The sequence below is a fragment of the Lepidochelys olivacea genome (genome assembly GCF_965140295.1).
Source record: "Lepidochelys olivacea isolate rLepOli2 genome assembly, chromosome: 10".
Taxonomy (NCBI): domain Eukaryota; kingdom Metazoa; phylum Chordata; order Testudines; family Cheloniidae; genus Lepidochelys; species Lepidochelys olivacea.
In genome coordinates this window covers 22,668,292-22,694,619 of record NC_140420.1, presented here as the reverse complement: position 1 = coordinate 22,694,619, position 26,328 = coordinate 22,668,292, and the positions used below count along the sequence as shown (strand labels likewise).

The window sequence follows — 26,328 nt, the reverse complement described above, 5'->3', positions numbered from 1 at the left end:
TAATCACACGAAATTTAATGCTGTGATAAACAAAGCTTATGTCAAACAGCTACACACTTTGAAATTCATTTTTTAGAACTTACTTAACTTTAAAATCAACAAAACTCTCAAAATCTTTAGTCCACCTGGATTGCTGTTAAAATCCTCATTTCAACTGAGTGAATTGTCCACATCCTTGTCTGAGACGTGAGGATGTACCACACACCTTCAGAGTCCGTTGTTGAATCCTTTTCTTCTTCCAGTCAGAGGTTTTTAAGATAATCCCCACTTCGTTTTGCATAATATGTTCTAGAAAAGCTGCCTCTCAAAATAAAATTTGGGAATATGCTTCACATGTAGTGAGCTATCTTCAGTATGTTATATTGGATAAGTAATGCAGTGCTGATGGCATTTTAGCCAATATGGAGAGCAAGGAAGATAATAAATATTACATGAAAACTTACACAGATTTTTGTATTGGTACATAACTGAATTCACTCTACAGCAAATTGAGTTGATCAAGTTGGAGAATACTCCAGAGAGAGACTTTAGTTATGTACAAGAGTATGATTGCAAAATGTGTGGTGGCTGGTTAAGACATTATTACTTACAGAATGGGAGAATTTTAGTATAGTTTGCCACTTACTGGTACAAGAAGTGTCCACTTCTCAGTGGCAGAGTAGAGCATAAACTATGGCTGTCATAAATATAAAAGGAAGGGTAAACACCTTTAAAATCCTTCCTGGCCAGAGGAAAAACCCTTTCACCTGTAAGGGGTTAAGAAGCTAGGATAACCTCACTGGCACCTGACCAAAATGACCAATGAGGAGACCAGATATTTTCAAAGCTGGAGGGGGGTAGAAACAAAGGCTCTCTCTGTCTGTGTGATGCTTTTTCCGGGAACAGAAAAGGAATGGAGTCTTAGAACTTAGTAAGTAATCTAGCTAGATATGCGTTAGATTCTGTTTTGTTTAAATGGCTGATAAAATAGCTGTGCTGAATGGAATGTATATTCCTGTTTTTGTGTCTTTTTGTAACTTAAGGTTTTGCCTAGAGGGATTCTCTATGTTTTGAATCTGATTACCCTGTAAGGTATTTACCATCCTGATTTTACAGAGGTGATTCTTTTACTTTTTTTTCTTCAATTAAAATTCTTCTTTTAAGAACCTGATTGCTTTTTCATTGTTAAGATCTAAGGGTTTGGGTCTGTGTTCACCTGTGCAAATTGGTGAGGATTTTTATCAAGCCTTCCCCAGGAAAGTGGGTGTACTCACCTGTGCAAATTGGGGAGGATTTTTGGGGGGAAAGAAGTTTCCAAGAGGCTCTTTCCCCTGTTACATATCTGTTAGATGCTTGGTGGTGGCAGCAATAAAGTCCAAGGGCAAAAGGTAAAATAGTTTGTAACTTGGAGAAGTTTTAACCTAAGCTGGTAAAAAATAAGCTTAGGGGGTTTTTCATGCAGGTCTCCACATTCTGTACCCTAGAGTTCAGAGTGCAGAAGGAACCTTGACAATGGCATTAATACTTTAGCTGTTAAACATTTTTGTGTTCTCTTCCTCAGGGGAATGTAGCCACCATTTTATTTATTGACCTGCTCGTGCTTATTACAGTTGAGATCCCAGTTCTTTTTTTAATTTCATGGCTCTGGAATTGGTACAGAATCTAAGCAGTTATTTGAAAATTAAATCTGTATCAAGTTAGACACATTCAAAAAATATTAAAAATTAAATTTATTCTTAAACTGAAGTGTTGTCTTCCTGAGGCTTCAGACATCCTGAATAATTGCCCTGAAGTATAAATCTGCCCTATTCATTTAAATCAATCTTAATGTCAATATTAATTGTTTAACTGCTTACGATTTTCATGGAAACATGCAGCTTTATGTGCTTCTAGTTTCAGTGGATGGCTGATTCCTGTCGAGCATTGCTGGGTTGGAAAACTAGGAGTTACACCTCCAAAATTTAGGTCACTTCCATTATTACCAGCAAGGGCAGGGAAAGAAGTTCAGCCCCTTCCAGAGAGACAAGCCTCAACCATCTTTTAACCCTTCATTGGTATCAGAAGGCTATAAATATCCCATACCAAACTTCAACATTCACGTAACTGTACTGAAGATATTAAGTGTGCATTGACAATACATAATTCTGTGCCAAATTAAAAACTGAAGATTTTGTAGCATAAAATGGACATGTATTCCAGGAATCTCAAAGAATAATATCAGAACAACACAGGGAATACTGCACACATCTAGGTTAGTTTAAAAACTTCTGAACATACTTCAAATTACAGAAATGTCAGTTTTCACTATTCTGGTTATAGTAGTACTCACCAATGCTGGGTGTGTGTGTGTGTGTGTGTGTGTGTGTAAAAAACCTGTCACCAGTTTATAGAAAAGTCTGGTTAGTATATTAAACTCCAGGGTTGTAATTGGATCTGAGCAGGTGGACCTTTGCTGCTTTAGATCTTCGCTGAAGACTACAGATTAAGTTGCAGGATTGAGCTCTTCGTTTAAACTTCTGTATGAGGATTTTTTTTAATTTTTCAAGTCTTCACACCATAACACATTCAGATTATTTAAATGACATCTCAGATTAATCCATTATGTCTAATTACTTTTGATAGACTAATACAAAGTCATTTACAGTACTTAAGAGAGGTTTTTTTCTTAATGTGAAGTTTTCTGTTTCATCTCCTCTGTGCTGTTTGTCATTTGTAACCCTGTTAACTGTAGATTTGTGGGTTTCAGATTAACTGAAAGCTTGCTTATCTGCATGTTGGGAATGTTTTAGCTCGGATGTAACAGTCCAATATGAACTAAAATCCAGTATAAAAGTGTGAAGCAATAAAGCTTTTGTATCTGTGGAGCCAGTGATCTATAAATTACTGATCGGTTTCTGAAAGAAATAATATCAATCCTGGTAATTGTAGTGCATAGTAAAAAAATATTTAAGTGGGAGAGCATATGAGCTCTATATTACTTTAAGAAATGTAAAATTTACTTTCAAATCCCATATGGCCCAATGTGAAAAACATGCTAATTTTTAAGCATTCCTGTTGCCCTCCAAAGACTGACAGATCTTTACATGTCGGAGAAATATTTTGATGGAAAGCAAACAGGATGGGGCACTATTTTTACAGGCAGTATATGAACCTGTTTTGAAATTTGCATAGCATTACCACATTCTCAATGTTTCAAATCAGGTAGAAACTCTTTTGCTTTTGAACAGTTTTGTTCTTTCTGTTATAAAGTACCCAAGAATATTCAACCAACTCAGGGCATGGCTACACTTGCAGATATAGAGCGCTTTGAGTTAAACCAGCCTTCGTAGAGCGCAGTAGGGAAAGTGATGCAGTCTGTCCACACTGACCGCTACAAGTGCACTGGCATAGCCACATTAGCAGATCTTGCAATGGCCACAGAGAGCAGTGCATTGTGGTAGCTATCCCAGCATGCAAGTGACTGCAATGTGCTTTTTTCAAATGGGGGTGGGAGGTGGAGTGTGACAGGAAGTGTGTTGTGTGTATGTGGGGGGAGAGCATGTCAGCATGCTGTCTTGTAAGTTCAGACAGCTGCAGAACTCCTCCCCACCCCTCTCTCTTACACACAGCATTCCACAGTAATGGTTGCTTTGTCTCGGAGCAGATAAGCATGCTGGCTGTCAGAAATGGAGCTTTCAAAGGGCATATCCGCATTCCTACAGCGAGCTCAAAACAATGAGAAGAGTGGCCACTTGACTTAAGGGGATTATGGGATGTTTCCAGAGGCTGATCAGAGCACAGTAATGCAACACCTTGTTCACACTGATGCCCGGGCGTTTCAGCCAAGGTGCAAAAAGCGTTAATCTTCTCTCCAAGGTGGAGTACCAGGAGCGCTCTAGCTGTGGAGTTAGAGCGCTCTACGTGCCTTGCCAGTGTGGATTGGTAGTGAGCTAGGGCGCCTGGGGCCGCTTTAATGCGCTCTAACTTGCAAGTGTAGCCAAGCCCTCAATCATTCAAGTGACTGAAGACTAATAGCTTCTTGACAGAATTCTATATTATTATGCAGTGGAACAAACAAAGACCTTTATTGTCACAATACTTTTTTGTAATGCTGAGATTTTCTCTGGAATTACAGTATGTTAACAGAAAGTGCAATTTATATCTCGGATATTCTTGGTTGAAGACATATCCTTTTATGACAGGTTTCAGAGTAGCAGCCATGTTAGTCTGTATCTACAAAAAGAACAGGAGTACTTGTGGCACCTTAGAGACTAACACGTTTATTTTAGCATAAGCTTTCATGGGCTACAGCCCACTTCATCGGATGCATAGAATGGAACCTATTGTAAGAAGAGATAGATATATACACACATACACAGAGAAGGTGGAAGTTGCCATACAAACTGTAAGAGGCTAATTAATTAAGATGAGCTATTATCAGCAGGAGGAAAATAACCTTTTGTAGTGATGATCAAGATGGCCCATTTAGGCAGTCGACAAGAAGGTGTGAGGATACTTAACATAGGGAAATAGATTCAATAAGTATAATGACCCAGCCACGCCCAGTCTCTATTCAAACCCAAGTTAATGGTATCTAGTTTTGCATATTAATTCAAGGTCAGCAGTTTCTCGCTGGAGTCTGTTTTTGAAGCTTTACACATATTGAATCTATTTCCCTATGTTAAGTATCCTCACACCTTCTTGTCAACTGTCTAAATGGGCCATCTTGATTATCACTACAAAAGTATTTTTTCTCCTGCTGATAATAGCTCATTTTAATTAGTCTCTTACAGTTTGTATGGCAACTTCCACCTTCTCTCTATATGTGTGTGTGTGTGTGATATATGTTCCATTCTGTGCATCCGATGAAGTGGGCTTATGCTCTAATAAATGTTTGTCTCTAAGGTGCCACAAGTACTCCTGTTCTCATACACTTTTATCTGCCTTACGGACCTCCTTGTGTTAAACTGGTCACCTGACATTGTTTGCTTATATAGTTCACATTAAATCTGACTAGAAATTTTTTTTGTAAATTCTAGTTCCTAGCTGGCTCTATCTTAATATACATTTTTCTGAAAATATTTGGTGTTAATTCATTAGACTGCCAAATTAATTGCAAATAAACGTAGTTCTAAAATACAATGATTCAGATTTCTTTAATTTACCTCTTTATACATGTTCTAATAAAAATTATTTCTTGAGTTACATGTGCTCTCTGGAGAAAAATTGAGCTCTACCTCATGCAACCTTTCCTTCACCTCAGAGCATACAACCTACAGTATAGTCAATTACCATCTGAAGCCCCCAATTAGAGGCAACTGCTTAATTAGAAAGCACTTTGGTTGTCGATTGACCATTGCTATTTCTCTTACTGTGTATATCGGCAGCTTTTTACATGATAGGAAAGAAAGTACATTGACGACTGCACCACCTGTGTTAGCAGATATTTCCATCAGATATTAAGTTCAGGTTTTTTTACTGTTTAAACGTTTGGTTAAAAGGACAAACCAATATAGACGTGGTCCACCCTATTAACTTGTTGTCAGTTGGGAATATAGGAAAAAACTTCACAACAAATTGTTGGCATATAATATTAGGGTCTTCAGCTCTCCAACCAGTTGCATTAGATTATTCTGTTTCTGGATGGTTGCCAGCTTCATCTGTTTATGAAGCTGGTTTCTCATCTGTAGAAGTTCACATGTAAATAAGTACTGTTGGAGAATCTGAGTGAGTTTTGCTTTGTAGGAATCTTGAGTTGTATGTTTAGACTACATTTAGGTAGTCTGTGAATAGTGGGGGTGAGATGGAGGAAAGATTCAGCACCTGGTACAGCTTTAAAGCAAAATCTAATAGATACCTATTTTAATTGAGGTTTAAGCGTAAGAAATCAGAAATAACTCAATAACCCGTCTGAGCTATTCATTAGTACCTTGGTACTTTGAGTCTGTCAGGTTGTATGGGTATATTTTATCATATTGCCGCCCAGCACCTCCCACAGTTCTGCTATGCATGGGCTTTTTGTCTAATTTCTGCAGTCAGTTCAAAGCTACAGCAGATCATGTGCTGGCCATGCCCCCTTGCTGCCAGATCTTAAGCCTTGGTGGCAGCAGTCAAATGGTGGTTTGCTTTGTTCCCATCCTTTTCTTTAACCTTTTATTTTTAGCTGTTTTTCAGGCAGTAGCAAACAGGTTTTTTTAGTTCAGGCTTCTCCTCCTTCCTTGTCCTGAATCTGAAGAGTGTGGTGGTTACAGCCACCTGAAACCTCTGCAGTAGTGCCTACTTGCCAAGCTCCTCTGCTCCCTTTCAGCCATGGCAGAGCAGCCGCATAAGCACTGGGCAAAATCTAAAAGGCGCTTTTATATGTGAGGCAGCTTTCTTAGGCACAACCCTAACTCTGCTGGGAGATGGGGCTCTTCATTGATCAGGCATGTTGGGTACTCTGCTACCCCAAGAAGTCCTGACTCTCCCATGGGGCGAAAACCTGACCAGGGGACAGAGGACAGAACAGGGAGAGGCTCTAAGGAGGAGGACCACATCCAGCTGGCCCAGGGGATAAAACCTGGGGCAACACACGACTGCAAAGATAAGATCCTTGTGGGGCTGCCAGTCCCCATCCAAGTCCTAAAATGGGTCTGAGTTCCTTGAGGAGAGATTTCCTCCTTCACAATGTGAGCCAGTGAATTCTGGTAATGGGATCCCATCCCCCACTCAGATGGATTGAGACCCCAAATGGGAGGACCCCAGGATCCATGTAAGGCAAGCTGCAAAAGACCATGCTCTGGCCACAGCATGGCAGCAGTGCCCACAAAGTGCACGTGCACAAAATAAATAGCCTGAAAAGAACATTCGACTCAGACTCCTACTCCTCTGCTGAAGAAGGAATGCTTTCAGACTGAATATGAGCAGGACTTGGAAAAAAAATTAGCAATATTTTCCCCCTCAGTAAGTGTGAAGCCATCTGCTAAAAAGTTGCATCCACAATCCAGATTCAGTCCTTATTCTGTGGCTAAGCTTTCAGGCAAACACCTTCCTTCAAAATCGTCCTCTGAGGTCATGATTCTTCTGCGCTCCTCCTTTGAGGATGTGATTAGAGAGCAGTGGGAGAGACCCAAGAAGAGTAAATGCATTCACAGACATGACTGAAGATGATATAAGCTGTAACAGCCAACAAAATATTACCGAAGTTCCAAAGGTTGATACTGCAATGGCCTCCCTGGCAGAGGATGAGGTTGTCCCATTAGAAATGGAGTTCTTGGACCCAACAGACAGGAAAATAGAAGCCCCCCTCAAAAGGGATTTTGAAGCTTCCTTGGCCACTTTAGAAAAATCTCTTGCAGCCACATGCTTCATGAGAGCTACAGTGTCCTGGCTGGGGACCCTGAAGGACATAAATCACCCTGACTTCAGTGCCATTTTAAAGAAAATTTCCCTGGCAACAGCATTTGTGGCTAGTGCCTCAATGAATGCAATGAGATTTTTCAGCCAGGCTATGGTACGCAGTTCAGTGGCTAGACAGCTCGTATGTCTCGGTCTCTGGAAGGTAGATGCTCACTCCAAGCAGTCCTGTGTTCCTCTGAGTTAACCCCTTTGGAGAAAAACTAGATAAGATAGTGGCAAAAAATGCAGATAAATCTAAGTAGGCCCTTCCCACTACCCTCTTTAGCGGGAGGAACAGCTTAGTCACAGGGGAGGGAAAAAAGGCTGAGCATGTTAGAACTAATCCTTGGAACCAACCACCAAGGTATCTCCAGCAATACCTGCTACTGTATCCTATAGTCGGCAGATGTGTTAGCTGGGTGTTTCTGCTACAGTGATTAGCCGTGAAATTTTGATATTAGTAGGCTTGAGTTAGCACCTCTCCTATTACGGTGAATGCAAGCTGTTTTGTGTACCTCGGAACTATTGTTTGAAGTCATCTGCAGACACAGGCAGAGACACTACATTAGTTCATATTCTGAAGGTTCTTTTCTAAGTTTTATAATTGCAAACTTAAAAAAAAAAATTAGCAAATTCTGCAGCAGGGGTTGAGTCCTGCAGACAGTTGGACTGCTGGAGTGACAGCAAAGGGACCCTGAGGATATTTACTGAACTTAGTGATGTGATTCTCAAGCACTTTCTGTAAAATGCCTTAAAGATAAGCAATATATGTAAGTGCTAATTATTGCTGCTAGTAGTAATAAAGGCTGAGGACTCTTGTCTGATTACACACACGCTACAAAATATTTTAAAGGCTTTTAGCTCCCAGACTTTAATAGACTTAAATGTTAATTTAAAGTACTATACTAATTTAAATGATCTTTTGGAGATGTAAGAAATGTTCTGAATTGTGCACTTGTGTTGGTGTTTTGTTTCAAGAGTATTTCTGTACCAGTAAACACTGGATATGAGATGCAATGCACTTGTCCATTTACTGAACTAATCAAGAGTATTTGACTGTAACTAAGAACTGAATTGCTTACTGAATCAGGGTCAATCTACCCTGGGAGAAGTTGAACTTATCCTTCAGTGGTGGAGCTGTAATGGAGGCAAGCACCAGACATTTGTCACTATCTAATGCTGCTCTGGTTAAATGACTGCTACAATGCCTGAGCCCTGTCTGTTTTACAGCTTCTAGTATTGATATCACTCGTGGAGAATTACAGGTCTGATTTTTCCTGTTGCAGACTCACTATGAGGGTACACAGGGGCAGACTTCTATAATCAATGTGAAAAAACCGCTTTTTCATTGGCTGTAGATTCACAGCTGTCACCTCATTTTTATTAAACACTTCAGTTAGATACATGTATTGTACACAAAATAAGGTTGCTTGACTGATAACTTTAAATATAGGGCCCTGGCATTTATAATGCTCCATTGCAAAAATGTAACTTTAATGATGATCTTTCATTTTATAGCTGGTCCATTGTGTGGCTGTTTTTGGAATAGATTCATTTATTTCTCAGCTTCTGTTTCAATCCCTGAAGTATTTAAACAGTGTGCAAAGGTCAAATGCTTTGAATTCCTTTCAGTATTTAAGAACGAACTGGATCTTTTAAGAAATTTAAACCGTTTTAGAACAAAGTCTACATTTTAGATGCATAGTATGAAATATTTAATGGACTGTGCTATCATTCATCTGTTTTCATTGCCAAGAGGAAATTTTTTAGTAGTTCCTTTGGAATGTCAAAATATTTATATTCAGTGCCTGAAAGTATGTGCAATGTGAAGGGTACATGGTGTCTTTTTCTCACTCTTACTGGTATACATTTTTGTGTTCATCAGTGTAATTCAGTGCCAATGTTTGACCTATATTTTCCTTATAATAAAAATGCTAGTTTTCAAGTTAAATCTTGAGTCATAAAAGCTACAAATGTAAACATTGTGTAAGGCATTCTGTGTCAGCAGGTGAATTTACCTAAACATAATTTTTTGTTTGAAGGAAATCACAAACCCATAGTGAATGAAACATACAAACTGAACCCAACCTTTTTAAAAAAGGCTTCACAGTTTTAAAGAAATGCTGACTATGCATAAAGGCAAATGTTTGGCTAGATGTAACTGATGCTGCATAGTATTCATATATGTAAGTTGGCCTTGAAATGACATAATAAATCATTGTATAATACAGAAACGATATTGCCTAACATGGCCCAGTAAATTAAGACTTCACAAACATAGTTGTAACTGAGAATTCTTCTTCTCTTTGCTTTATGCCACTTTTCCTGGTAAAGATTGCGGCGATAGTATGGAGAGTAGGGAGGACCAGACCTCCCTTTCCTCTGAAACAGGTTACAGCTCCTCCTGGGGTATTCCCCAGCATTCCTGGTTCAGCTGGGGAGATGATATTCCTCCAGCGTGTCCTAGGTTGACCTCGGGGCCTCCTCCCAATGGGACATGCCTGTTAGAGTTCCAAAGGAAGCCTTCCAGATGGTATCCTTATCGGGTGCCTGAACCACCTCACCTGGCTCTTCTCTATCTGAAGGAGTATATATCCTACTGCAAGGCTCTCCCGAATAGCAGAGCGCCTCACTCTGCCTCGGAAAGTAAGCCCAGCCACCGTGCGGAGAAACCTCATTTCTGCCGCTTATACTCGCAATCATAGGCGCTGACTCCGTGGGTGCTCCGAGGCTGGAACACCGCCAGGGAAAAATTAGTGGGTGCTCTGCACCCACTGGCAGCCAAGATCCCCTCACCCCCACGCCCCACCTCCTCCTCTGAACACGCCGCATCCCCACTCCTCTGCCTACCTCCCAGTTCTTCCTCCCCAGCCACCGCTAAACAGCTGTTTGGCAGTGCTGGCAAGCTTTGGGGGCTAAGGGGGTGGGGAATGTGGTGTGCTTAGAGAAGGGGTGGGAATTTGGGGGAAGGAGTTGGAATGGAGATGGGGCGGGGTGGGGCCTCATGGAAGGGGTGGAGTGGGGGTGGGGCTGGAAGTAGAGCAGGGGTCGAGCACCCAGGGGAAAGAGGGCAAGTCGGCACCTATGCCCGCAATTTCACCCTTTTGGTCATTACCCAAAGTTCATGACCACAGGTGAGATGCGGGACTGAGGAAAATAATGCTGCAAATAGACTAGAGTTAGCATTTTCAGGTGCTGTTATCAATATACATATGGGAATATGGACAAACGTCAGAAAAGTAGTAACTTTCATAATTAAATCTTAATAATTTTATTTGGTAAAATGATGATGATGTGTAATTAGTAATGGCTTCACTTGTTAGTAATCCAGTGCAGTTTGGTTCCTATGAAAAGTTCTGAAACAAATCTCCAGTTTATAGTATTTCAATCATATTTCATTTTACAGAGTCACTTAGTGATTTAAATTAATATTCAATAATGGACACCTTAAAAATGGAAGTATTAACTTTGCATGGCCTGACTGGGCTCTTGGTTTTTGTGAAGTTTTTAAACTTCCCCTAACAGATTTTTGGTTCAAAGCTTTCCCGGTGCTACCTTTCCAAGAAAAGCTGCCCTGAGTCAAAACATTTTTGTTGGCATTTTATATTTCTGACTTAGTCCTGAAATTGTTTAATCTTTCATTGATTTATTAATCAAATTCAAGTAATTCTGGGTATTGGGTCTGATTGTATTAGTTTTTCTTAGTTTAAAGATTTTTAAAGAAATATAGTGATCAATTTATTTTCTTAAGTAGCTCACATAGGAAGTTTAAGCCAGCTGTATAGTTCAAGGAAAATATGAAGGGGAAAAGAGTGTATTATGGTAAGAGCAGTTATCCTGGCCCTGCCAAGGACTTACTTGATCTTGGACAAGTGACGTAACCACTCTTCTTAAATTTTCCAATCTGTAAAAGGATAATATCTTTGTGAGATAGCTAAGCTTAACTGCAAAGTGCTTTAGACTGCAAAATATAATGATTACATGAATGTTGATGTAAATCTGTATTAGAGAGTGAACTCTCTAAGGGCTTGTCTCCACTTACCAGGGGATCGATGCGCGGCGATCGATCCCCCGGGAGTTGATTTAGCAGGTCTTCATCTAGTGAAGACTTGCTAAATCTACTGCTGATCGGACTCCGGTACTCCATCGGAATGAGAAGCATAAGGTAAGTCGACGGGAGAGTTTCTCCCATCGACCCAGCGTGGTATAGACACCGCAGTAAGTCAACCTATTCACGTAGCTGGAGTTGTGTAACTGAAGTCGACATAGCCCCATAGTGTAGACCTGTCCCAATTTTTGGCGGCTGTTCTGTGGTGATGGCATGCAGTCAGAGAATGGAGGAGTTCATATCCTCAAGAAAAGTCCATAGCCAGCTAAGCAAAAGTATGCATGTTTGCTCCTGTGCTGAAAGTAGAGCTGTGTAGAGCAGGGGTCTCAAACTCAAATGACCATGAGGGCCAAATGAGGACTAGTACATTGGCTTGAGGGCCGCACCACTGATCACCACCCCCCTGGTGCCCCGCCCGTGCCCCGCCTCTTCCCACCCCTTCCCTGCCTCCATTCCCACCCCTTCCCGGTGCGTGCCAGGCCGGAGCCGCTCTAGGTAAATGCTGGAGGGGGGGCTGCGGGGACCTGGCGGGCCGCAGAAAATAACCGCGAGCCACATGTTTGAGACCCCTGGTGTAGAGTGACATCACTGGTGCTTCATTTCCCTGGTCCTGAGAAACTGAATGATTTAGACTAGGCCAGGATGAAGTTGTTTTGATGTAAAAGCAGATGGAGATTCAGGCACTTCTAAAATGCAGTAAAAATTGTGACGATTGAAATCTTCTATAATACTTCATGCAAAATCTGTTTTCTGCTCAGAGTGGTTTCTTTACCCTATTCTTCCATTGGGGACTGGTGTAGAAAGTTGTGTATGGTGAGATAGATCTACCTTTAGATGATAAACAGGCATGGGCTCCTGTTCCTCCCTCATTACTTGCTGCAGAATTTCACTTAACTTGCTACAAAAACTGGCTGCTAAACATTTGTATCAACTAACAGGTGAGGAGCTATTGGCTGAATTGTTAGAGAAATTAGTAGCTGAGATTGCAGAGAGGCCTCAATCCTCACTGTCAAAATGAGCCCAGCAATCCACTGGTGGCTACCAATGCCAAGGGTATCCAAAAAGGACGGAGGAGGAGGAGACGTTTCCATGGAAATCTAGATGAATTTTTTAAGAGGCGGGTAGTAGTCCCACCAAGATACAATTCACAGACCCCAGCACTCAGTGCCACAGCCTGGACTCTGGATCACCTCCAAGCTCATGGCTTTGCAATACCACTTGCTAAAGCTCCATAATTCCCTTCACAAACATAGTTCACCTGGGAGTGGAGTTAGGCACTTCGGAGATGAAAATCTGCCCATCACTGGACATAATACAAAAGATTCAGGATCTGATATTCATGCTTGACAAATGCATGAGATCAACCATAGCTCAGTGTCTCTAGCCACTGGCCCTTCTGGTCCTGTATATATGGGCTTTCCAGTGGGTGAGATCATGTCAGGTGTCTCCAGGACTTTCTTCTGGGAGGATGGAACCATTTCCTGGAGCGAATGCAAGACTTGGAATTGGTTCCCGACCAGATACAGGATCCTTTATGATGATCACGCCCAAAAAACTTTGCAGGGGTCTTCCCATTTGTTTTCCAGACCTGCCAGTTCTCACAACAGATCCAGCTGATGGGATGGGCAGCACGTCTGGGACCCAGAATGATGTAGGGTATCTGGAGCTCCAGAGGAAGAAACCACAGCATCAAGCTGTTAGATCTCACAACTGTTAAATTAGCTCTGCTGAGATTCCAGAGCTACCAAGAGGTCGACTACGTCTTGATCCAACCAGACAACATGAGCGCAGTTGCATACTAAACAACCAAGGGGGAACAAGGAACGTAGCTCTACATGCAGAAGCAACAAAGGCAATGGAATGGGCAGACTAGACTCTTTTCCCTAAAGGCGATATATATAGTAGAGCTGAACCAAAAGGCAGATTGACTCAGTGGATAAACTACTCAGAGTGATGCCTGAACCAGGAAGTCTTCCTTTTGATCTTGTGGATGTTAGGTTGACTGATGGACACTGATTTGCTAATTGCCAGAAAACAGGACAAAATTCTTCACCTGAGAAGCAGACCTCAAATCCATGGGGACAGATGCTCTGTCACATAGATGGTTGCAGTGCCTACACTATGCATTCCTGCCATACTGTCTTTTAGGGAAGATGATGCAAAGGTAGAGAGCAGAAGCAAGGGTGGTAGTTCTAAATCTGTACCGACCAGGGTTCTCTCGTTCGCTCATCTGATAGATTGAAGCTAGAATCATCGTTGCAGCTTGCATTGAGACCGAACTTCTTTTTTCCAAGGTCCATTCCTCCATTCAGACCCAGATCACTTGTAGCTGATCATTTCCAGAGTGATCAGGACTCTGTTCTCATCCAGGGGAGTTTCCACACTAAAAATCATGGGTCATACAGACAAAGTTTAATTCCTGGTGCCAAGAGCACAATGAAGATCCAAGGGATCTTGGGATTCCAGCCACTCAGAACTTCCTTCAGAAAAGTGCAGATAAGGGCCTTCAACTGAGCACTGTATCTGTCCTGTGTAGCATACTATTTGCAGGATCCTCAGGGTTCTTGGCAGAACTCTCAGGTATCCAGATTTCTCAGAACAATCAGACTGGCCAGACCAGCGAGCAGTCTAGGTGGATCATACTGTGCATTGTTAAGGCATAAAACCATCTGGCATGCCTGTTTGCAGAAATCAAGGCACATTCTACAAGATTCATGGCAACTTCATGGGCCGAAATGGTGTGCACTTCCACTGTAGAGATCTGTAGAGCAATCACTCGACCTTGTCATCCCATAATGCTTCTATCAGATGCTATAAGGTGGAACTTGTCTCCACAGAGGCCTCCTATGACAGGAAGGTGCTTCAAGCAGTAGAACAGACTTAACCTGTGAAAACCATCCAAATTTGGCAAACTGATAAGCCTTTGAAAAGTCTATGCATTCATGGTCAGTAGACTAAATTCTCCAAATAAATTCTTCGATCTGTACCAAGTGTGCTCCAGTGCAGGGTTTCGGAGCAAGCATTTCCCTGCAATTGCCCCTCCTGGCCACCAGAGACCGCTGCGACATAGGAACTGAGCAAAGATACACTCTGTGCTCACCCTGGTGGCATCTCCAAATCTCTGAATTAAATTTATTGACAGACATTTCCTCAAACTTTGGTAGTCTTCCATGTAGTTGTTTATAACAATGAGATAGTTCTTAATGACAGCACTTAGCCAGTTTCTGTTTGGTAAGCTCATATATGTTCTACAAGTATGTGAACTAAAAATGTCTATTTACAATTTGAAAAATTAGTTTGGTGGTGACAGGTTACATGTCAAAGCTGGCGTTAAGATTTTTGCTCACGTTCCAAATAACTACGGTACATGGTTCTATGTTGTCTGTTGCTATGATGAAAATCTACTTACAGAGAATTTATGAAAGAAAAGCATAAACGGACAAATGAGATTTTAAGTTATCTAGTTTCCAAATGTTTCAAGATGAAGAAAAATTTGTTTTAGTTGCAAAATTAGAGCTCTTAAGAACAAATCACAGAAAATATTAACTTTTTTATCTGCACCAACCTATGTTTTTGATTATTGGCCAACTTTGACTTCTGATTAGAAGATGAGAGGAACAAGTAAAAACAACTTTGGACTTTCCTTCTTGTTCATGTAGATGAAAATCCAATATAAATAGATATGTAAACTCAGGTCCGTTGTACTTTCTTCCTTCCACACCATCCCTGTAAGATATCATCCTGGAGGCATCATTACATCTGGATGAGGATTCAGAGTACATAAAAATCAGTGACTTAAGCCTGACCTACACTACAGAGTTAGCTTGAAGGAAACCTCCTTAAGTTGACCTGTTGTTGTATGTGTCTACGCTACCGGGTCCTAAGTCACCTCTGATGTCAGCTTCTGTAATCCACCTCTGTGAGAGGTGTAGCACTTAGTTTGATTTTCATGGGCCAACTGCGAGGTAGTGCAGACACAGCGTTGTGTAATTCGACTTAATTGGCCTCCAGGTAGTGTGCCACAATGCTCATCTGTGACCGCTCTGGAGATCCTTCTCAACTCCGCTGCACTGCAGCCACATACATAGGAAACAACCCCTCCCCTGCTAAAGTCCCAGGAACTTCTGAATTCCCATTTCCTGTTTGATCAGCTTTGGGAGCATGCCAGCTTGAGCACAGCTGATCATGGAGACTACTTGCCCCAAACGCGCTCCAACCTGGTCTGCACAGGAGGTGGTGGATCTCATCACTGTTTGGGGAGAAGAGTCTGTGCTGGCAGAGCTCCAATCCAGCAGAAGAAAAGCTGACATCTATGCAAAGATTCCTCATGGAATGGAGGAGATGGGCTACACAAGGGACACTGTGCCATGTGAAAATAAAAACTTTGCCAAGCATATCAGAAGGCAAGGGAGGCGAACAGTCATTCTGGTGCTGAACCCCACACATGCCGGTTCTATAACGAGCTGCATGCGAATCTCGAGAGTAACCCTACCAGCACCCCCACAAGCAACATGGACACCTCACAGAGTGTCAAGGAGGATTATATGGTGGATGAGAATGAAGAGGATAATGGAAGACAGGCGAGCAGTGGATCTATTCTCCCTGAGAGCCAGGAAATACTTTTAACCCTGGAGCCTTGTGAGTTCCAGGACATCACTATGGCTGACTGTGATGCCAGGGAAGGCACCTTTAGCGATTATACAGTTAAAAGGAAAGTCCAGTTAAACTTTAGCGGGCACACACATTCGGTGGTATTGCATGTTTACTGTGAAGAAAAAGTGAGGTGCTGTGGTTCTCTTCTCACAAGAGGCTGCTCCAGGTATGAAGAGGGTGGCCCCGGAAAAGACTGTTTATATGGACTGGGATAGCCCGGGAATCTTCCATGAATATCTCTAGGAAACGTTCATAGAGGTACTCTGCAATCCTTTGCAGAAGGTTTCTGGGCAGGGCAGTCTTATTTCTTCCACCATGCTAGGACACTTTCCCACGCAACTCCTGAATTAATTCTGCTGGCATCATTGTGGTACACAGCATAGCAGCATATGAACCGGGTCTATACCCAGACGCTTGCAGCATCTCCTTCTTTTCCACCTATGTTACCCTCAGGAGACTGATATCACATAGGGTCACCTAGGGGAAACGGGGGAAGTTCTCATTTAAAAGTGCTCTTACACAGGGAAAAAAAGAGCATGTAAACCCACCACACCTCACCCCCACTTTCCGGAACGCCAAAGTGCGCTGCCGCTAATGTGCCTTTACTGTGTTCGGCATGGGTCAGGAAGTAGTTTAAAGTGGCTGATAGGGGACTGGGGCCCCACATAAGAGATTCTGTAATTTGGGAGTGAAAGCTGGTTTTTTTGTTTGTTTTGTTTTGTTTTATTTTAATGAAAGCAGCCTTGCTTTGGAAACATTTTATTCATGTACAATCATAGAATATTAGGGTTGGAAGGGACCTCAGGAGGTCATCTCGTCCAACCCCCTGCTCAAAGCAGGACCAATCCCCAATTTTTGCCCCAGATCCCTAAATGGCCCCCTCAAGGATTGAACTCACAACCCTGGGTTTAGCAGGCCAATGCTCAAACCACTGAGCTATCCCTCCCCCCGAATGGCTCCTTTATTTTTCCCCCTGACTGACAGCTGGAAATGTGTCCTTTGGGGGGTCATCAACACCTTAAAGCAGACTTTTGGTGATTAGAAGGAAGCAAAAGAGAACACTGGAGGACATGTTTACCGAGATAATGAACGCCTCCAGGACAATGATAAAGCTGAGAGGGTGGAAGATTTCACTGTCTGAAAAGTTAGACATGGACATGGAGAACAGGACAGCTTCCAATGAGTGAGAGTGTGTGTCGCAGGATGAGATTCTTCAGATTATGAGGGACCAAGCAGACATGTTGAGGTGTCTGGTTGAACTTCAGGAACAGAAGCAGGAAGGTAGAGTCCCTCTGCAGACACTAGTGGACAGCCAGCCAGCATCGCCTGGCGCAGAATCACCTTTCCCCAAGCTTTCCATGAAGCGTGGGTGAAAAGTCCATTATCCCTTTCACTTAACTCAGAGGGAGGGTACAAGGAACAGAAGGCACGCATTCAGACCTTTGATGGTCTAGAATGGAGTGTTGTTACACAGCTGAAAATGTTTCTCCCTTTCCAACGCCTTTTCCCCAAGGTTACCTTTTCTTTCTGTTCTCCCTCTTTACTTACGTTTATTAAATAAAGTAAACAAATTTGAGAAATAAATCTTCTTTATTGAGTAGAATAAGTGGGTGTGGGTGGGGGGGTGGCTTTACAGGGACAGTGATACAAGCCAGGTGAAGGTTTGGGAAAGCACAGTGCAGACAAGCAGCTCACATTACTGTGACTCATTATTGAAATGGCTTTTCAAAACCTCATGGATACTCAGCACCCCTTGTTGTGTTCTTATTACCCTGGTGTTCGGCTGCTCAAAAATGACTATCATGATCTGTCTCAACTTCCCACCCCTGTGGAAAATTTCCCCCCCTTTTTTTCAGATATTATGGAGCACACAGCAGGCAGCTGTAACAGGGTTCAGCAACCTTTGACACATGGCCTTCTGCATTGGAAAGTTCTGCAGCCACTGCTCGTCAAAATGATGCAGTCCCACCAGTCAGTGCTTGTTTCATGGGACCAGAAACAGCGCTCAGAGTGCAGCTGCTCTGTGACTGCCATCAGCAACTGTGAATTGTTTTTTTTCAGTGGCTTGCAGCAGGGCTGCTTGCAGAACTTCGCTATGTTCTGCATGGTGGGCCCTGTTTCGGCTCTGGAAATACTGCAGGAGAAGGCGCGAGGTGTTTGAGATGCTCACAGCAAGAGTACACAGCTGAACAGGCTCCATGCTTCTGGAGGTTATGGCGTATGTGCAGCGGTTATGGCGGGGTTATGGCATATGTGCAGCGGTTTTAAGATGCAAAAACCATTGGGGGGTTTGCTGTTGAAGTGAGGGAGGGAACACAGTGCATCATGGGATGCCGACCCAATGTTCCCATTCTCCCCTGCGACAATGTTTTGGTCCCATGGGCATCGCACAAATTTCCCAAAACACACTGCGGCAAGTTGCACTTTGGGATAGCTACCCATGATGCACTGCTTTGTGCATCGATGCAGGCGGTGCTAATGAGGACGCACTCCACTGAGACAATGAGCATGGTGTGCCACGCACAATCAGCTTCATTAATTCGGGGACTCTAGGTTGAATTAGATACAGTCAACTTAATTTTGTAGTGTAGACAAGCCCTTATCCTAAAAGCTGGATGGTCTAAGGTCCAGGACCTCTTTATTAAAAGAACACACATGTTTTTCATAATGGTTTCCAGTTCTATTTTGATGTGACATGCCTGTGTGTAACCCACTGTGCACGTTTCTGATCTCTCAGGATGCTATTTCTTATCTATATTCTTTCATATATATAAAGTTTTTCCTATTTACCTTAGGTACTTAAAGGGATGTTGGGGATGTTTTAACTTCCTGCTCATAGGTTGAGAGTGAGCTGGGAGATAATAGTTTTAAAATACCCAAGGACAAGAAAGTTAATCAGTCACTGCCTAAAATTACTAAAACTCTAAAATAGGTGCTAATTTTTTAACCATAAAAAGAGTATGACCAAAAAATAAGCGCAAATCATTTAGTGAGCTAACTTTCTAATGATGTTTTCTTATATTGTAGTACATCAGTTTGTTCCCACATGTAGATCTTGTTTTTTACAAGATTGTTTTCAAAAGCATAAAAGTTTGCTTGTTTTCCCCTCTTTTGTATGCTTTGTCTATTGTCTGTAAGCGAACACTTACAGAGAATGTGTGTTTTATAGGAAATGTGCTAGCAATGTACATGTTACGAAGTTACAGCCTCTAAACAGCCACTTGATGGAACAATTACTCAGCATTCTGGTGAGCCACACTGTGTTTGAGAACTGTTTGTTACAGTACCCTAGTAGAATGACACATTCCTTGGCAAGTAGAGTAAAACAGTTATCAGCTGATAAATATAAAGCATAGTTTGTGCATAATAGTTTAACAGGTAGTTAACTCATGATGCTTAGGAGTAAAGCAGCTGTCTTAATCTTGTTTGTTGTGGTTTTGCATATGTGTACAGCAATCTTACTGGCTTTTCAAACTCAAGATTTTTGTACAGATGAAATAGCTGAGCTGTTAGGTTTACTGAGATGAGGAAATTAGGAGACATTAATATCCACTTTACTCTTTATCATTAGTCATTTAACTTCTTTGCACATAAGACACCGTTATGTTAGTGATAGGATTGCCTGACTTTCACTTAGGGCATGGCTACACTTGCAGATTTACAGCGCTTTGAGTTAAACCTGCCTTCGGAGAGCACAGTAGGGAAAGCGCTGCCGTCTGTCCACACTACAGGAACAAGCGCATTGGCATGGCCACATTTGCGGCACTTGCAGTGGCATTGGGAGCGGTGCATTATGGGCAGCTATCCCACAGAGCACCTCTTCCCATTCTGGCACTGTGGCTTGTGGGAAGGAGATGGGGGGGGCATTCTGGGTCCTGTCCCAACACCCTGTGATGCATCGGTTTGCATCCCAGCAATCCCTGTGCTTCCATCCACATTTGGCACCAGTGTGTGGGACTGCAAGGATTAGGGATGCCTTGAGAGAGCAATTTGAGGCTGAAAGCCACCAGTAATGTATGGTGCCCTGCACGGGAATGAAATGTAGTGGTTCCAATATTAGTAGGAATCTGTTTGCTATGCTGACTTGCAGTGCCTGTTTCTTTCCTGGGCTAAGGTATCCATTTATTGAAAAGAAAATTCATTCACTGAAAAGAAACACAACGCTTGGGAAACAGAAAGGGGAAGGGGGTGGGGTGGGGAACGGTTCAATCACAGATTTGTGAGTGTCCTGTTATCATATTCCACCTTCCTGTCTGGAGTGCTGTGCAATGAGTGCTGCACTTCAGGATGGCTATACTGCATGGTGATGGGGATTGAGTGCAGTGGGTGAGGGTCAAGGTTTTCAGGGCTGGGTGGTGAAGTTACAGGTGTTAGAGGCAGCAGGTGGCGGTAAGAACCTGGATGTTGGGGAAAGTGGGTTGGAGGTGACATGAAGGCACAAGGGAAAGAGTTTTGGGACAAGGGCTCCAGTTGGGGGGTCGGGCATGGCTACAAGCACCTGGATTGAGTCTGCTTGGTGCTCCATTATGCTTATCAGCTGATCCATGCTTTGCTCCCGGAGCACCGCGCTTTTGTGCTGGTGCTCCTCATTCTGCTGGTGGATCCTCCTTTCGCTGTCCCACCATCCCTGCAGTTTTCAATTTTCATTACTTGAATGCTGCATTACTTCATGCAGTATGTCTTCTTTGCTTCTACGTGGCCTCTTTCTGATTCTTTCGCCATTGGTAACACGGACGGCTGAGATCTCAAGGTTGCATCTGTAAAGGCAAAATGCAACACTTACCAGAGACAGCATTGTTCACACCAGACAGAGCAATGATTCCCCTGTATTTAAGGGCAAGCACAGTCTACACAATAGCATAATTTGTCCATCCCAAAGCGAACGCACATAACCCATAGAAGCCCCAAAATGGTGAGTAAGCACAGGGTCAAGCGTGACTGATTGTTTCATGGCTGTACTGTCCTCTAGGTTTCTGGGCCTTGGGAAGAGCCAACAGCAGCAGGGGACCCTTATACTGAACAGTGTCCCCACATTTTCCACAGGAGTTCGTCCTGGAAGATATCTCACTGCTGAGGGTGACCTGGGAAGCAAGGGAGGGTCTTCTACTGCAATGCTGCTTCCACCCTGGCCCATATGCAACTTGCCTGTGTGCAGCAGTGGTCCCCCCCACCCCTCACTGCACAGTGGGGCAGACAAGTTAGCCTTACTGGGACAAACAGCACAGTGGCTCCCCCAAGAAACCTGCGCAAGTGCATTGCCCAAGTTCTGGATGAGATCTCTGAAGAAATTACTGAGGCCGATTACCGTGATGTGAGAGAGCACATCAATGCCCTATTCCACATCTAGGCATGCATGCAGCCCTAATCCTCCTCACCACAAGAGCCCACACCGAATAGCTTCCTTCCCAAAATAAAAGCCACTTACCAGCAACCTTTTCTGGTGTTTGTCCTTCCCCAAGCACTGGCCACAGCGACTGGCTACCTTCCTTGAGAACAGCTCCTGGTTGCATGCATCTAGGGATTCTGGGGTGTCTTCCTCCCCCTCAGCACCCTCGCTCCTGCTTTACTGCTCCTCCTCCCGCCTTGTTAAACTGGGCTCTGAAGTGTCCATGGTGGTACTTGGAGTGGAGGTGGGGTCAGCCCCAAGTATTGTGTCCAGCTCTTTGTAGAAACAGCAGGTTGCGGGGGCAGCACCGGAGTGGCTGTTTGCCTCGCAGGCTTTGCAGTAGGCATTCCGCAGTTCCTTCACTTTAATCCTGCACTGCAGTACATCCCGCTCCTGGCCCCTATCCATCATGTCCCTTGATATCTGCCCGAAGGTATCGTAATTCCTACAGCTGTAGTGCAGCTGGGGCTGGACAGCTTCCTCCCCCCAAACACTGATGAGGTCCAGCACCTTGCCATTGCTCCAAACTGGGGATCGCCTGGCACGTGGAGGCATGGTCACCTGGAAAGATTCCCTGAGAGCACTCCACGCCTGGCTGAGCAAACAGGAAGGGCATTTTCAAAATTCCCAGAGAATTTAAAGGGCGGGTCTGATGGTTGGTCACCTGAAGGCAGGGCAGTAGAGTTCAAAGTGATGACCAGAGTGGCTAGAACAGGCATTGTGGGACACTTCTGGAGGCCGATCAGAGCGCACTAACAGACCAGTGCGTCCACACTGGCGCCGCAGTGCTCCCGCGGGGCGCAGCAAACGTTATTCCACTCACCGAGGTGGAGTACCAGGAGCGGACCAGCCGCAGAGTCAGAGTGCTCTACGTGCCTTGCCAGTGTTGACGGGTAGTGCCCGGGCTCGTTTAATGCGCTGTAACTCGCAAGTGTAGCCAAGCCCTTGGTTTTTTTGTTAGTTGTGATTCAATTTCAGTTTAGCTCAGCCAATCACTTCCCCACTTGTTTCTCCTTTCTGGGTTAAGGAATGTGATTGATAGCCATGACAAATGCAGCATTTGCTGTCAAGTATCAGGGGTTAGCCGTGTTAGTCTGTATCCACAAAAACAACAAGCAGTCCAGTGGCACCTTGAAGACTTTGGACTTGTCTTCACTTACATTTTATAGCGCTCTAATTTGCTGGCTCAGGGATGTGAAAAATCACCCCCCTGAGCGCAGCAAGACTGAGCACTTTAAAGTGCTAGTGTGGACAAGCTCCAAGTGCTGGGAGCCGCACTCTGAGCTAATCCCCTCTTGGAAGTGGATTACCAGGAGCTCTCTCCCAGTGCTTGCACAGCAACACTTAAGAGTTTCCCGTGTAGACATACCCTAAAGCTTATGCCCAAATAAATCTGTTAGGGTATGTCTACACTACGAAATTAGGTCGAATTTATACAAGTCGGTTTTTTAGAAATCGGTTTTATATATTCGAGTGTGTGTGTCCCCACAGAAAATGCTCTAAGTGCATTAAGTGCATTAACTCGGCGAAGCGCTTCCACAGTACCGAGGCAAGCGTCGACTTCCGGAGCGTTGCACTGTGGGTAGCTATCCCACAGTTCCCGCAGTCTCTGCTGCCCATTGGAATTCTGGGTTGAGATCCCAATGCCTGATGGGGCTAAAACATTGTCGCGGGTGGTTCTGGGTACATATCGTCAGGCCCCCGTTCCCTCCCTCCCCCCGTGAAAGCAAGGGCAGACAATCATTTCGCGCCTTTTTTCCTGAGTTACCTGTGCAGACGCCATACCACGGCAAGCATGGAGCCCGCTCAGGTAACCGTCACCCTATGTCTCCTGGGTGCTGGCAGACACGGTACGGCTTTGCTGCACAGTAGCAGCAACCCATTGCCTTCTGGCAGCAGACGGTGCAATACGACTGGTAGTCGTCCTCGTCGTGTCCGAGGTGCTCCTGGCCACGTCGGCTGGGAGCGCCTGGGCAGACATGGGCGCAGGGACTAAATTTGGAGTGACTTGACCAGGTCATTCTCTTTAGTCCTGCAGTCAGTCCTATTGAACCGTCTTATGGTGAGCGGGCAGGCGATACGGACTGCTAGCAGTCGTACTGTACCATCTTCTGCCAGGCAGGCAAGAGATGAGGATTGCTAGCAGTCGTATTGTACCATCTTATGCCAGGCAGGCAAGAGATGAAGATGGCTAGCAGTCGTACTGTACCATCTTCTGCCTAGCAGCCATGAGATGTGGATGGCATGCAGTCCTTCTGCACCGTCTGCTGCCAGCCAAAGATGTAAAAGATAGATGGAGTGGGTCAGAAGAAGAAATAGACCAGATTTGTTTTGTACTCATTTGCCTCCTCCCCTGTCTAGATCACACTGCAGTCACTCACAGAGAAGGTGCAGCGAGGTAAATCTAGCCATGTATCAATCAGAGGCCAGGCTAACCTCCTTGTTCCAATAACAACGATAACTTAGGTGCACCATTTCTTATTGGAACCCTCCGTGCAGTCCTGCCTGAAATACTCCTTGATGTACAGGCACACCGTTTGTTGATTTTAGCTCCCTGAAGCCAACCCTGTAAGCCGTGTCGTCAGTCGCCCCTCCCTCCGTCAGAGCAACGGCAGACAATCGTTCCGCGCCTTTTTTCTGTGCGGACGCCATACTAAGGCAAGCATGGAGGCCGCTGAGCTCATTTTGGCAATTAGGAGCACATTAAACACCACACGCATTATCCAGCAGTATATGCAGCACCAGAACATGGCAACGCGATACCGGGCGAGGAGGCGACGTCAGCGCGGTCCCGTGAGTGATCAGGACATGGACACAGATTTCTCTGAAAGCATGGGCCCTGACAATGCATGCATCATGGTGCTAATGGGGCAGGTTCATGCTGTGGAACGCCGATTCTGGGCTCGGGAAACAAGCACAGACTGGTGGGACCGCATAGTGTTGCAGGTCTGGGACGATTCCCAGTGGCTGCGAAACTTTCGCATGCGTAAGGGCACTTTCATGGAACTTCGTGACTTGCTTTCCCCTGCCCTGAAGCGCATGAATACCAGGATGAGAGCAGCCCTCACAGTTGAGAAGCGAGTGGCGATAGCCCTGTGGAAGCTTGCAATGCCAGACAGCTACCAGTCAGTTGGGAATCAATTTGGAGTGGGCAAATCTACTGTGGGGGCTGCTGTTATGCAAGTAGCTCACGCAATCAAAGATCTGCTGATATCAAGGGTAGTGACCCTGGGAAATGTGCAGGTCATAGTGGATGGCTTTGCTGCAATGGGATTCCCTAACTGTGGTGGGGCTATAGACGGAACCCATATCCCTATCTTGGCACCGGAGCATCAAGCCGCCGAGTACATAAACGGCAAGGGGTACTTTTCGATAGTGCTGCAAGCTCTGGTGGATCACAAGGGACATTTCACCAACATCAACGTGGGATGGCCGGGAAAGGTACATGACGCTCGCATCTTCAGGAACTCTGGTCTGTTTCAAAAGCTGCAGGAAGGGACTTTATTCCCAGACCAGAAAATAACTGTTGGGGATGTTGAAATGCCTATATGTATCCTTGGGGACCCAGCCTACCCCTTAATGCCATGGCTCATGAAGCCGTACACAGGCAGCCTGGACAGTAGTCAGGAGCTGTTCAACTACAGGCTGAGCAAGTGCAGAATGGTGGTAGAATGTGCATTTGGACGTTTAAAGGCGCGCTGGCGCAGTTTACTGACTCGCTTAGACCTCAGCGAAACCAATATTCCCCCTAAGAAAAGGAGGACTTGTGGCACCTTAGAGACTAACCAATTTATTAGAGCATAAGCTTTCGTGAGCTACAGCTCACTTCCTCAGATGCATATCGTGGAAACTGCAGCAGGCTTTATATATACACAGAGAATATGAAACAATACCTATTCCCACCCCACTGTCCTGCTGGTAATAGCTTATCTAAAGTGATTTCCAGCACAAATCCAGGTTATTACCAGCAGGACAGTGGGGTGGGAATAGGTATTGTTTCATATTCTCTGTGTATATATAAAGCCTGCTGCAGTTTCCACGATATGCATCTGAGGAAGTGAGCTGTAGCTCACGAAAGCTTATGCTCTAATAAATTGGTTAGTCTCTAAGGTGCCACAAGTCCTCCTTTTCTTTTTGCGAATACAGACTAACACGGCTGCTACTCTGAAACCTGTCAATATTCCCACTGTTATTACTGCTTGCTGTGTGCTCCACAATATCTGTGAGAGTAAAGGGGAGACGTTTATGGCGGGGTGGGAGGCTGAGGCAAATCGCCTAGCTGCTGGTTACGCGCAGCCAGACACCAGGGCGGTTAGAAGAGCACAGGAGGGTGCGGTACGCATCAGAGAAGCTTTGAAAACCAGTTTCATGACTGGCCAGGCTACGGTGTGAAAGTTCTGTTTGTTTCTCCTTGATGAAACCCCCCGCCCCTTGGTTCACTCTACTTCCCTGTAAGCTAACCACCCTCCCCTCCTCCCTTTAATCACCGCTTGCAGAGGCAATAAAGTCATTGCTGCTTCACAGTCATGCATTCGTTATTCATTCATCACACAAATAGGGAGATGACTACCAAGGTATCCCAGGAGGGGTGGTGGAGGAGGGAAGGAAAATGCCACACAGCACTTTAAAAGTTGACAACTTTAAAATTTATTGAATGACAGCCTTCCTTTTTTTGGGCAATCCTTTGTCGTGGAGTGGCTGGTTGGCCGGAGGCCCCCCCACCGCGTTCTTGGGCGTCTGGGTGTGGAGGCTATGGAACTTGGGGAGGAGGGCGGTTGGTTACAGAGGGGCAGCAGTGGCAGTCTGTGCTCCAGCTGCCTTTGCTGCAGCTCAACCATACACTGGA

At 44.3% G+C, this 26,328-nt stretch overlaps 1 protein-coding gene across 4 annotated transcripts in view; it reads left to right on the top strand.

Moving 5' to 3' along the window:
- The window catches only part of PARN (poly(A)-specific ribonuclease), a 162,782-nt gene that overhangs the window by 80,344 nt on the left and 56,110 nt on the right, over nucleotides 1-26,328 (top strand). Inside the window, exon 21 of one of the 4 annotated variants that reach the window (XM_084641664.1) lies at nucleotides 21,140-21,482. The exons of the other annotated variants lie outside the window; for them this stretch is intronic. Within the exon in view, the coding sequence (XP_084497790.1) occupies nucleotides 21,140-21,411 (272 nt within the window). The 3' untranslated portion in view covers nucleotides 21,412-21,482. Of the gene's footprint in view, nucleotides 1-21,139; nucleotides 21,483-26,328 lie in introns of those variants that run through there. 4 annotated transcript variants of the gene reach the window in all.